Source organism: Lissotriton vulgaris, chromosome 3_1 (assembly GCF_964263255.1).
Source record: "Lissotriton vulgaris chromosome 3_1, aLisVul1.2, whole genome shotgun sequence".
Lineage (NCBI taxonomy): Eukaryota > Metazoa > Chordata > Amphibia > Caudata > Salamandridae > Lissotriton > Lissotriton vulgaris.
Window position 1 is genome coordinate 729,343,203 of NC_141689.1, and position 13,349 is coordinate 729,356,551.

General features: G+C 45.6%; 1 protein-coding gene across 9 annotated transcripts in view; it reads right to left on the bottom strand.

Annotated features, from left to right (window-relative positions):
• Positions 1-13,349, bottom strand: part of YTHDC2 (YTH N6-methyladenosine RNA binding protein C2) — a 1,208,271-nt gene that overhangs the window by 423,969 nt on the left and 770,953 nt on the right. For all 9 annotated transcript variants that reach the window (XM_086961045.1, XM_086961046.1, XM_086961047.1 and 6 more), the window contains one exon: positions 4,236-4,345. In XM_086961045.1, coding sequence (XP_086817171.1) covers positions 4,236-4,345 — 110 coding nt within the window. The remainder of the gene's footprint in view (positions 1-4,235; positions 4,346-13,349) is intronic.

Consider the following 13,349-nt stretch of genomic DNA (forward strand, 5'->3'; position numbering starts at 1 on the left):
GGGAAATGTATTATGTGAATCTGTGGCATAGTGCTGAATAAAATGATTTTGGAGACTGTATTGTTCCTGATTAGTTCAAACCATGCGGCTTTTTTCGCACAACTGTATTCATTATGGCTTCCACTGTATTTTGCATTATTAAAGAAGCCCATTCCTGAGGGTTGTGGGCTGACTCTTGCCTGATCTTTATGAGGTGACACTATCAGATTGACCTCTGATTTATGTTTTATTTATTTGAGCTGAACTGTATCCTGTTTGGCAATTATTATTATTTACAGTTTATTCTAAGCTTCATGCTATTATCTGATTTAAATGACTACTCGACTGGCCCCATTTATTTTGTCTCCTGATGCTATCCCCACTGGACCTTCAGGTCCCACTGCAGGGCTTGAATATGCCATCAGACATGAGGGATCTGCGGAATGCAGGAGGCCATGAGACTCACCAGCCTCAGAGTCAGTCTCACCAATATCCAGGATAGAGGCTAAAACATCGGAATCATAGACTGAATATCCAGGACTCACCTCTTGGGAAGATAGGTCCAAAACAGCACTGTGTCTAGAATGGCTCAGATGATAGGAAGTTTGCCATAGTTTGAAGTTGGGAGAAGACTGCCTGGGGCGAGCCCGCCATCAAAAGCCAATCGTGGAGTTAGTGGAAGATAGTAACCTATGCAGAAGAGCTACAACCTTCGCCATCAATTTTGTGAACACCAGAGGGGTACTGGTAAGGCCGAAAGGGAGCAGAGCAAAATGAAAGTGCTCTTGGCCTACGGTGAACCACAAGTAACATCTGTTGCATGTGGAAATTTGTGTCCTGCAAGTCCAACACTACCATCTAGTCTCCCGGGTCGCGAGCAGACAGAAATTGGGCGAGCTTGAGCTTTCTGAATTTCTCTTTCTTCAAGAAGAGGTTGAGAAGGCACAGATCGAGGATAGGATGTAGTTCTCTGTCCTTCATTGGCACCAGAAAGTAGCCGGAATAATAACTGCAAACTAATTCTGATACAGGTACCTTCTCTATGGCTCCCATGGCCAAGAGAGAGTGCACTTCTTGACAGAGCAAAGAGAGATGGTGCTCTGCCAGCCGATCTTAAGTGGGTAGCATAAGCGGGTCGCATGGGTTGCTGGGGTAGTCACAAAGTGGAGGGAGTGCCCCTTCAGACGATCTGGACAACCCAGTGGTCTGATGTCACTGACCACCTGGGGGGCAGGTGATGGCATATTCTGCCTCCCACTTGGTGGTTGAGTGCAAACTAAAGAGGTTTGGAGGAAGTGTCTGCTGGGAGGGTGGTGACCGCCTGTCTCATACTGTCTGTGGGACCTGAACCCTTGGCCACAAAAGGGCTGAGAAGCCTACTGGCCATTGTGCCTGGGAAGGTATGGGCGTGGTTGGAGATACTTTCTGTGGCCTCAAAAGAGGAGGGGGGTTGGCGAGTGACCGAAGACAAGACCAGGCACCTGGTCGTAGCTCTGCTGTCCTTAAAAGCGCTCCAGCGCTGAACCCTACTTCTCGCCAAAGAGGCGAGAGCCATCTAAGGGCATGTCCATCATGGAAATCTGGATATCCCCTGATAAAACAGTTGTTCTCAGCCAGGAGTGGTACCGTAAGGCCACTGATGAAGAAATCACACTGCCCAGCTAGTTTGTCAAGCCCACACCGTATGGTGAACTTTGCTGCATCTCGTCCATGAGCAATAAGCTGAGTGAGGATAGAACTCAGGCCTCCTCAGAGACGATGGGCAGGATTTGAACAAACGAGGCCCATATCGTATGGGAATAACGGCCAAAGAGACACGCTGTCTTCACCAACTGTAGAGCTAAACTGGTGATAGAGTACATTCTTGCCAAAGTTGTCCAGCCTCTTGGATTCCCAGTCGGAATGAACCGGGGTTAATCCTGGATGTGGAGGTTTGGCCCAGCAGGCTCTCCGGGTTGGGGTGCTGGGGGAGGAAACTGAGTTCCCCAGGAGCAGGATGATGGCAGGGGGCAACCGTCTATACACGAGCCCGTGTGCAGGGTTTGGGCCAGGATCCAGGTAGGGCTTCATTGAAGGGGAGCAAGGGTTATTAAGGGGAGACTCCCGGCTGAAGTACCTCTATCAAGACATTCATCTGTAACGCCACTGTAGGCAGCTGAAGGTTCAAAACCTCAGCTGCCCTACGCACCACCATCTCAAAAACGGTACCCTCCTCCATAGGAGCGGGTCAGTACCAGGTGAGGTAACTAACCCATTGGCCTCAGGCAGTCTCTCATACCAGTTGTCCTGTTCTTCCTGAGGGAGCGGGTAACTATAAGGGTCCATAGACCACTCCCAATTATCTCCCTCTCCAGGCCTGTCAAATAAATAAGGCACTGGCTCTGCTCCAGGAAGTATGGACCAAGTCGGCGCCGGAGTCTGCATCGAACAATGTAGTTCCAGCTCTGTGTCAGAGTCGGGAATATTGATGGGTGCGGTGCTGTGGGTGTCGTACCTGAAGCGGGCATTGGCACTGGAGCAGACGTCGAGGAAGGTGTCTGTCTCTCTGACGACTCCGCTCCAGATCCAGTGAGGGATCTGTGGGGCCCCACTGGTTCCAAGGGCGAACCCGTTGGTGTTGATCCGCTAGGTCCCAAAGGAGTGCCAGAGAGGGCGGGCCACCAAAATTTGAGATGCATGACCTAATAAAACTTTTTCAGCTGGGTGAAGGTGAAAGCTTCTCCCATTTCCGTGGAAATAGGAGAAGCGTGGAACAGCTCTGGGAAAATGGGGGATGCGCAAAGCCGACCCAGGTTCAGGTTCCACCGACTCACGGGGCCTGGAATGCCAGCACTCCTGGGTCTCGTCAGAAAACTTTGCCGGGCCCGGGGAGGGTAGAAGACCTCCTAAACCTCTTTGACTTTTTATGCTTGTGAGACTCGACGACCTGGAATGCGAAGACAAACGTCAGGAAGGGCTTCACAAATGTCTTGGACCTTCTGCACAAATGGGGCCTCAACCGTTGTGGAGTTAATCAATGTCAGGCGAAGAGGAGCTTGAGGGACCGATCCCTTAGTGCCTTGGGATCCATGACGGGGCAGTCCTCACAGGTCTTGGAGTCATGGTCCAACTCCAGGAACCCCAAACACACCAAGTGGGGGCCTGTCACCGACATTTTGTGTCAGTGACAGGCCCCACATGGTTTGAAACCAGCCAGTTTCTTGGGTGACATATCTTCACACCAGGAGAAAATTCTCAAAAGAGGTTGACAAAAAGTAAAAAATGCCAGTCAAAAGTAACTAGGGGTATCCGAGACGTGATCAGCGCTATCTGGCCCGGAAAGGAAAGAACTGGCATCAGCACGCTGAGGTGGACCCAATATGGTTACATCGCATATCACTTCTGGCGCAGAAGACAGCAAAATCGCAGTGAGGAGAAGAACACAGCCACCAACAGGTGCGTGCAGGGGTACTGATTGGAAATCTTCCAGATTCAGTCTGACACCTGGGGATTATTCTAAAGTATGGAATCTGAGGCTAATCGTATGCAACAGATTGGAATTCTAGCTTGCAGGTATAAAAAGCAAACAAACTCAAAAGGTTCTACCCACCTCACAGTCAACTTGCTACCCCTAATAGTGATGCTCTGAGTCCTTAAGGGGATGTTGGGCTTTTTGGTCCATTTTCATCCAGACCTCCTATTGTGTACAGAGATGCAGTCAATGCCTAGCAAGCTGGCAGTCATGACCGGTATGTATATAGCATGTAAAGGTTGCAGTTCTGAAAAGTGTTTAAAAGGCAGCATTTAATTGCCATTTAAAGTGAGTCTCTCTATGTGTTATTTCTCCTGGTAAGTCACTAGTCAAAGGAAAGAGCTGGTAGAAAGAAATTCCCATTTCTTGGATCCTCCTAAGAAACTTCCTGCCACACAATGGGCTATAGCACAAAATCTCAGCTATGGCATCTTTTTTGCCAGATGCTTCACCGTGGGGTTCAAGTTATGAAACAGCTGAATAAAAATAACTTTTAAAATCTGTTAATGAAGGAAAAATGGCGGCAATAAACCCAATTGCAAAAACAACAAGTGATGGACCGAATGTGGATCAATGTCACACATTCCCCCAGTCAAAGGCAATAAACCCAAATCATGTGTATACTTATTTTTAAAGAAAACATTTAGATTTACCCAAAAGAAATGAAAACCAAATAATTTTCCTTTTTAACGTAACAAGATAAATGCTGGAAATTTAAATGTAGAAATAAACGTATTATACATGCCTCAGGATCTAATTTAAAATTCAGCCATTCATCCAGCTTCAATGTGGCCAAATTAGCAGTACTCCTGTCCTCCATTTCACTGTCACTACTGTCATTGGTAACACCATCCACTACATTGCAAGAAACCCAAAATGAAAAAAAAAAACAATTTTGTAAGCAAAGGCTGGCAGCAAGATTTTAGCATTTTGACATTTATTTAAAAGTTTAAAATAAGAAGCATCTGACAATAATAAAAGACTGGGCTTTACAATAAGGATTAGTTACTTACCTGTAATCCTAGTTCTCTTCCAGGGGTATACTCAATAAAGTCATAAGCACTGAATTATCTCCGCCCATTAGCGGGGACCCGGAACACATAAACAATATACATATATATGTGTAAATATAACCAAAAGTACTAAGTAATTATACATATATACATGTATAATAACCATAATATGCAGCCTAACCTTAACACATAGGCTAATCAAACCAAACCTTACACGTTCTGAAGCATGAAAATATGCTGTATATAAATGCAATAAACAGGCATGAGCCTAAAATGCATTTCATAGCCATGAAAAACCTTTTATTTTCATCAAAGAACCTGTAGTAAACAGTTATTAGCCTAAAAGGGCTGCATATGAAAAAATGTCTGTGTACAGAAAATCAGACTGGCACCCTGCCTTTAAGGCCCCAGAGAATCTGCACACTTTGCCTTTAAGGCCTCCAGGAGAACTCTGTTCCCATCATGCCCCACAGGTGACAGTTAGGTCAGTTCTTTTGTACGGTACAGTAAACTTTAGCAGGAATCTGCACTTAAACATATTGAAAACTTTTAAACCTTAATGCTACTGCTCGCCCCGGGAGGCGGGAGGGTGCTTATGACTTTAATGAGTATACCCCTGGAAGAGAACTAGGATTACAGGTAAGTAACTAATCCTTCTCTTCCAGGGGATACTCATTAATAGTCATAAGCACTGAATAGAGTAGCAAGCTCATACCCACAGAAGCGGGCGAACAGATAAAAGCATAGTCATACTTTAAAATCACAGTGTTTAACTAGTATTAGCAAACAAATTTCTGAGTGATGCTTGTCCCACTTGTGCATCAGTCTGAGCATCAGAATCCAAACAGTAATGGCGTGTAAACGTATGCACTGAACGCCAAGTAGCTGCTTTACATATCTCTGACATAGCCACATTCCTAAGGAGAGCTGTGGTAGAAGCTTTTCCCCTCCTACAATGAGCCCTAGGTCTACCTGATAAAGACTTGTGGGCTAGCTGATAAGCCAGTAAGATACAAGACACTATCCACCTAGAAATGGATCTCTTGGATGCTGCCAAACCAGTATTTGTAGGACCATAGTTCACAAACAGACGGTCCGTCTGTCTCAAGGACTTTGTTTTATCTAAGTAAAATTTCAAAACCCTTTTTAGATCTAATGAATGTAAAGTCCGTTCTGCCGGACTTGAAGGGTTCGGAAAGAAAGTAGGCAATGTTATTGATTGGTTAATATGAAAATCCGACACCACCTTAGGTAAGAAAGCAGGATGAGTCCTGAGCACCACTCTGTTTCCATGAAAAACTGTGTACGGTTCATTGCAACACAAAGCCTGGATTTCGCTCACCCTACGAGCAGAAGTGATGGCCACCAGGAACGCTACTTTCCAAGACAGGTGTTGCAAAGACGCTTTATGTATCGGCTCAAATGGGGGACCCATTAATTTAGTCAATACCACATTAAGCTCCCAAGGTGGAGACGGAGACCTGATTGGAGGATAAACCTTTCTTAACCCCTCCAGAAAATCCTTCACCACAGGCATTCGAAAGAAAGATATCTGTGTTGGCGATTTTCTATAAGCAGTTATTGCAGCAAGATGGACTTTGATGGAATTAAACTGCAAACCAGATTCAGCAAGGTAAAGAAGATAAGGCAAGACCACCTTTTCTTGACCATGAATAGGGTCCAGACCCTTACTCTGACACCAAAGGTAAAAGCGTTTCCACTTAAATCCGTAGGATTGTCTCGTAGAAGGCCGCTTTGCCTCCTTAAGGATGTTCATACACTCCGGATTCAGCTGTAAGTGCCTGTACTGGATGACTTCAGGAGCCATGCTGCCAAGCGCAGGGAGGGCAGATTGGGATGAAACACTTGCCCCTTCTGCTTGGACAGAAGATCCGGGCGACACGGCAACCTCCTGTGCGGTGTTATTGACAACTGGAGGAGATCTGGGAACCACCACTGGCGTGGCCACTCTGGGCAAATCAGTATAATTCTGGAGTGAGTCTTGTACAGCCGATTGATCACTGCTGGTATCAACGGTGTCGGTGGAAAGGCGTACAGCAAATTTTGACACCAATCTATCAAAAGGGCATTCCCTTGAGACCCTTTCTGGTAGAACCTGGACGCGAAGACGGGGCATTTTGCGTTTGCCGCGTATGCGAACAGATCTATGTCTGGTGTTCCCCAATCCTGGAAAATGCTGTTCGCGACGTCTTCGTTGAGAACCCAGTCGCGCGCTTCGACGAAGTCTCTGCTGAGGTCGTCCGCCTGTGTGTTGAGACTCCCCGGCAGGTGAATTGCTGTTATGGACAGGTCTCGCGCAAGTAACCAATGCCAGATGGTCTGGGCTTTTATGGAAAGAGTCCTGGATCTGGTACCCCCCTGCTTGTTTAAGTAATACATTGTAGTTGTATTGTCTGTTTGCACCAGGAGGAACCGAGTCTGTAGCGATGGCGCCAGGGACTTGAGAGCAAGATGGACCGCTCTGAGTTCGAGAAGATTGATGTGATATCCTTTCTCGAAGTCTGACCATTGCCCTTGTACCTGCAGAGGGCCCATATGCGCCCCCCAGCCTTGGAGAGAAGCATCTGCTATCAGAGTCTGCGTTGGTGGGTCCTGATGAAAAGGGACTCCCTTCATCACGTGCACCTTCTTCATCCACCACCGGATGGAATCTTTTGCAGACTGTTGGAGATAAATCCGGTCCTCCCAGCATCCCGTCCTCTGTTTGCACTGATCTTCCAGACACTGTTGTAGAGGACGCATCTGCAAACGTGCGTTTGGCACGATGAAAATGCACGACGCCATTGAGCCCAGGAGAGAGGACACATGCCGATGGATGACCACCTCTCCTCCGAAGGACACACGTTTTCTACTTCTGTATACAGCCGAGCACCCAGGTAGTGGATCTTCTGGGTGGGGTTCATTATCGACTTCTTGTAGTTGACTTGCAGACCCAACTTGTACATGAGCTGAAGACAAATCGACAGATGTTCCTCTAGAAGCAATGGGGATGAACTCTTCAGAAGCCAGTCGTCTAAGTACGGATATATGAAAATCCGACTCTTTCGAAGACAAGCCGCCACTACAGCCATACATTTTGAAAATGTCCTGGGAGCTGATCTCAGGCCAAAAGGAAGCACTGCGTACTGATAATGACGAGCCGCCACTTGAAACCTGAGAAATTTGCGATGTTTTCTGGATACCGGAATATGAAAATAAGCGTCCTTTAGATCGATGGAGCACATCCAATCCCCTTGGTGTAATTGAGGGAAGATCTGGTGAAGAGCCAGCATTCGAAAAATCTCTCCTTCCGAAGGAATTTGTTCAGTCGCCTGAAATCCAGAATGGGTCTGAACTCTGTGACTGGACCTTTTTCTGCACAAGAAAGAATCGAGAGTACAGGCCTTGACCTCTCTGCTGGAAAGGAACTGGTTCTATGGCCTTCTTCTTCAGGAGGACGTTCGGCTCCTGTTGCAAGCGCTTTATATTCCACTGTACCATCTTTAGAGGGCGCATGACAGGGGGTGCCTTCTTGAATCTCAAAAGGTACCCGTTCTGAATGACATCCAGCACCCATCTGTCTTTTGTGATCTGTTTCCACTCGTCCAGATAACGCACAATACTTCCTCCAACCGGAGTGGGACACGTTTGTAGAGGAAGCATCCATTCATTGTTTCTGAGGCTGCTTGGCAGCTGATGACTGCTGCCTATTTCCATTGCCTCTGCCCCATCCAGGCCGCCGCTGCTGGAATTGCGATCTTTGTTGATTCTGGCCTTGATTTTGCGAAGACCAATTCGTTTGTTGACTCCTTTGCTGAAAAGATCTCTTGTCATAGGGACGAAAAGTACCCGACGTTTAAATTCTTTTTTCTTCTCAAGGCCTACGGCCTTAAGAGTGTCCAACTCCACCTTCATCTTAGACATCTCGTCGTCTGCATGAGATCCAAACAGAGTTGATCCATTAAAAGGTAAATTGACCATTTTCCTCTGTGCCTCCGGCTTTCGCACCGTAAGGCGAAGCCAGGCTGTACGTCTTGCGCAAACACCATGTGTATAGCCATGAGCCGACAAGTCCGCAGCATCAGCAGCCGCGCTAATGCTCTGGTTAGCCACCAAACCTCCTTCCTCCACTATTTCCAGGAAGTCTTTCTGATCCTCTTTAGGGAGTTTATCTGCAAAACGAGCCACTGAGTCCCAGAGCAGACGGTCATAGCGGCCCAATAGAGCAGCCGCACTGGCCACTCGCATGACCGATCCTGAGGTATTGCACATCCTTCGCCCAAAGGAATCCATACTCTTACTGTCCTTTTCAGGTGGAGCAGAAGAGGTAGATGCTGCTGAATGCGCCTTTCTGACTGCTGCTACAATCAGGGAGTCTGGTGGTGGGTCAGACCGCAAAAACATTGGGTCTTCCTCTGGAGCCTTGTATTTCTTCGCAATCCTAGAAGGACCTGAACCCACCGTGGCCGGAGTCAGGAATGTCCTCATTGCTGGTTCAATCAATCCGGGCACTAACGGTAGGAGAGGCCTGCCAGTCGTCTTGTGATGCAAGGTTTCGAAGATGACTGACGTTGCTACCTGGGGAACTGCCATTTAGATGCTGAATTTACTCTCTCCACTACATAATACATCATTAAACGTGCTTAAATCGTCTACTGGAGACACTCTGGAAGGAGGAGTAGAAGATATAGTCGGAGAATAGTCTCTATATGAAGATCTTGAAGAGGACGAAGATAATGTAGAAGATGGAGTAGGAGTTCTACGTCTTCTTTGAGGAGTTGCCGATCGCTGCCTCCTACGCTCCCCTGAACGAGATTTCTCTATCACTAAGGATCTTGAGAGTGATCTTCTATGCAGTTCCGTCCGAGGGACCGGAGCTCTCTCCCCCATTATCGGACGCATCTTCCAATGCCTTAAACTTTCCAACCACCTCGGTGACAAGTTAATAGGCCGCTCTGTATGCTCAGGTGAAGCTTCAGGTGACACCTGCACAATATTCAGCTCTGCGGAAGACTTAGAAGCAGACGGGGTCCGCTGTCTGGGCACCAACTGTCTGTCATCTGACACCTGCCCTGAGGTTGAGCCCGAATGAGCCACCACAGAAGAGTCCTGGTGCACTATCCCTTGCCCCACTGCAGATCTGTTGTCTTGCTGATCATGCGGGGAACCTTCCACTCTAGGTTCAGGACTTATTTCTGACCTCGACAAAGACCTAATTGAGGTCCGGGAGGCTGGTCTTGATAGTCTCGACTCCGACCTATGATCAGGTGGGGGAGACCTAGACACTCCATGCTTCGAGCCCAAAGCATGCTTCGACGTCGAGATGGAGACCTTGACCGTCTCTTTTTAGGTCTCGACGTCGAATCCTTCGACGTCATCCTTTCTCTCGACGTCGATCTTTTCCTCGACGACGTATGTCTCCCTCTCGACGTCGACCGATGACTCTTCCTCGATGTCGACCCTTTATCCTTCGACGTCGACCCTTTATCCTTCGACGTCGACCCTTTATCCTTCGACGTCGAACCTTTATCCTCTCGTCGACTCATACGATCCTTCGACGTCGAGCGTTGCACTCCCGACGTCGTCCTCACTGCAATCGACACCAATTGCCTCGACGTCGACAAGGATTTCGACGGCGACTGTTCACCGGCGATGTCCTCGACGTCGATGGAGCTCTCTTCGACGTCGACGGCGATCTGGTTCTCGACGTCGAGCGCACCTTTTTTGACGGTGACGCTCCCTGGAGTCGATGCTTCTTAGTTCTACCTTCTGGAGACGCTGATCTTCGACGTTTGGGCTGAGAAGATGGCTTGGCAGATGATAATAGGCCTTTAGAACTCTTCTCACCACGGTTTTCTCTCTCCAGAAGGCCCAGCAACCTCATTTTCTCTCTTTCTTTTAAAGTTCTATTTGAAAGGTTGAGGCAGTGATAACATTCTTCCACCTTATGAGAAGCTGGAAGACACACCACACAAACAGAGTGTGGGTCAGTTTTCGACATCTTCTTCCCACAGGAAGGACATTTGTAAAATAAAGGTGGCATTCTGACTAAAAAACACCAACAGCTTAGTCAGAAAAGGGTAACAACCCACCACCAAAGTTATATTTTGTCAAGAAAAGGCAAGAAAAACCAATTTCTGACAGAAAATACTTCAAAAGAGCAGAGCTCAAGTTCCAGGTTCCTCACAGAACAAGCCGGAAAAAAGAACTGACCTAACTGTCACCTGTGGGGCATGATGGGAACAGAGTTCTCCTGGAGGCCTTAAAGGCAAAGTGTGCAGATTCTCTGGGGCCTTAAAGGCAGGGTGCCAGTCTGATTTTCTGTACACAGACATTTTTTCATATGCAGCCCTTTTAGGCTAATAACTGTTTACTACAGGTTCTTTGATGAAAATAAAAGGTTTTTCATGGCTATGAAATGCATTTTAGGCTCATGCCTGTTTATTGCATTTATATACAGCATATTTTCATGCTTCAGAACGTGTAAGGTTTGGTTTGATTAGCCTATGTGTTAAGGTTAGGCTGCATATTATGGTTATTATACATGTATATGTGTATAATTACTTAGTACTTTGTACTTTTGGTTATATTTACACATATACATGTATATTGTTTATGTGTTCCGGGTCCCCGCTCATGGGCGGAGATAATTCAGTGCTTATGACTATTAATGAGTATCCCCTGGAAGAGAAAGTAAAGAGTTATTTGCACTAGCATGCACACAAACTAGAAAATATAAACATGGCAATATACAATAAAATAATTTGTTAAAATAAAATATATATTACACAAAATGTGCTTAATAAACAAAATAGTTGTCTCCTACTTTGTGCATTTTACTTGAAACTTAGACAGTAACAATGCAACACAAAATACTTTTCTTATTATGTCAATGTCAAAAAATAAAACATGCCTATCTGTTGATAATCTTTGAAAGGGCCTTCAGATGAAACCCACCCTCCAGGACACAACTGTGGCACTAAAGGACTTTTTGAGTTTGCGTAAGATTTCACATGTAGATAATAAAAAGGAAACGATAAACTGTTCAATCTATCTCTCTAAGGTTCTGCAACAACAGCACTATGTAAAAAGGAGAATATAAAAAAACAGTATTTTCTAGTGCACCCACTGAAAGCATTGTTTTTAGTAAAAAATATCATTAGAATACATCATGGGTAACTTTACGTCAGTAAGCTCAGTCACAAACTAGAAATAGTGATGCTTTAATGGTGCAGTACATATCTGCATCACATGGATGTAGTGTGTAAGGTTACTGTAGTAATGACTCTGAAATGCCCTGAGTCTTGCTAAACAAGATTCAGTGCATGTTCTCTGGTCCTTGCAATGGTGTATGTTTAATTACCTTGTAGCTATTGGCACAGACTAGCTTACTTGTAAGTCCCTAATGAATATTACCAGTTGGAATGTCCCCCAGAGACTGCAGCACTTGTTGTGCCACCCTGAGTGGGACAATGTAAAACATGGCTCCCAGTCTGCATTGCAGACTGGAAGAGCAGTTTAAAACGGCTGAGTCAACTTTGTCGTTTAAGGTAATGACAAATACCAAACCTCCATTTTTACAATTTGCTTGAACAGCGCTTGCGCGGTGCTTGTGAAATCTATTTTATTCAATATAAACCTAAAAAGGGGATTACACCGCGTCCCCTTGCTGTTTCACTAATTCCTATGCTTGACCCTTACTTTTACTCAGATTCTATTGGCTGTAGCATACCATTCCCTGTTGTTCCCTGTGTTCCTCATTTGTTTGCTCTTATCAGTGTCCCTAGGCCTAATTACTGTTTTATCCGCTTTTGGGGAACTTTTTTAAAGTTTTGGCTGCTTTGTTTCTTCTCCACTTTTAGCACACATTTGTCCAACGCACTAATTTTCCTATGTGAACAAGCATTTCAAGCGCTCACCGTGCAGCTCATCCTGTGCCTCTGCTTCCACAGCTTATACCGACAGGAGCACACCATAAAAGCACGGTTTTTGATCCACTGTTATTTCATATTTATTTCAATTTCCCCTACTTTATGGCACTTCTCAGATAATAGAGATACTGTTTAAACTTTATTTGATAGGCTTCCACTTTTATTCAACACGCTTAACGCTATTTATGCACTGATTTCTATGTGAGATTAATACACCAGCAGTGCATGTCCATCTGCAGAGCCAACAGTAAGGCTTGTGAAATGCCCGGAAAACACTACTGCCTTATTATGGTCCAGGCTTGAACATTTTGCCTAAAAAGGACAACGGCTGGTGAGCACAAAAGACGGTGTTTAGCTTCCGATTCGGAGAGGAAGAGGCCCATTTTTAATAACATTAATTATCTCTGCTCCAATTACACCTACATTTCGTTTAAACATAGAAACAGGTCATCTCTGTAACTCTCAGTGAATCTTTTCACTCTAGTCTCGAAATTGTTCTAACAAATAGTCTATTTTTGAAAATTGGTGTCAGATTCTACCGCAATTGTTTTGGTGCGGTTTAAACGTGTTCCTCTGTTGCTGCTCAGTGCCACAGGTACCCAAGTTTGAGTTGAGGGTTTTACAGACCAAACTTACTGGACCCAAAGGGGTTAGTAAGTTTTGGTAAGTGTATTACACTGTGAGGTTTCGCAACCACATTATATCATACACCCATTTCCTAACATAGTGCGATAAATGTCACCGATGCAGACTTGGGAAGTGAACAATTTTGTAAAGTTACCAGTGTTCTAAGCAAACTGTAGTGCATCTCAGAATGTTTATAGAACCTATAAAACAGATGTCTTGAGAAATAACGACTCAAAGTACACAGAGAATAAAAAAAAGTACAACCAGAATTGTTTTGCCCGTGACACC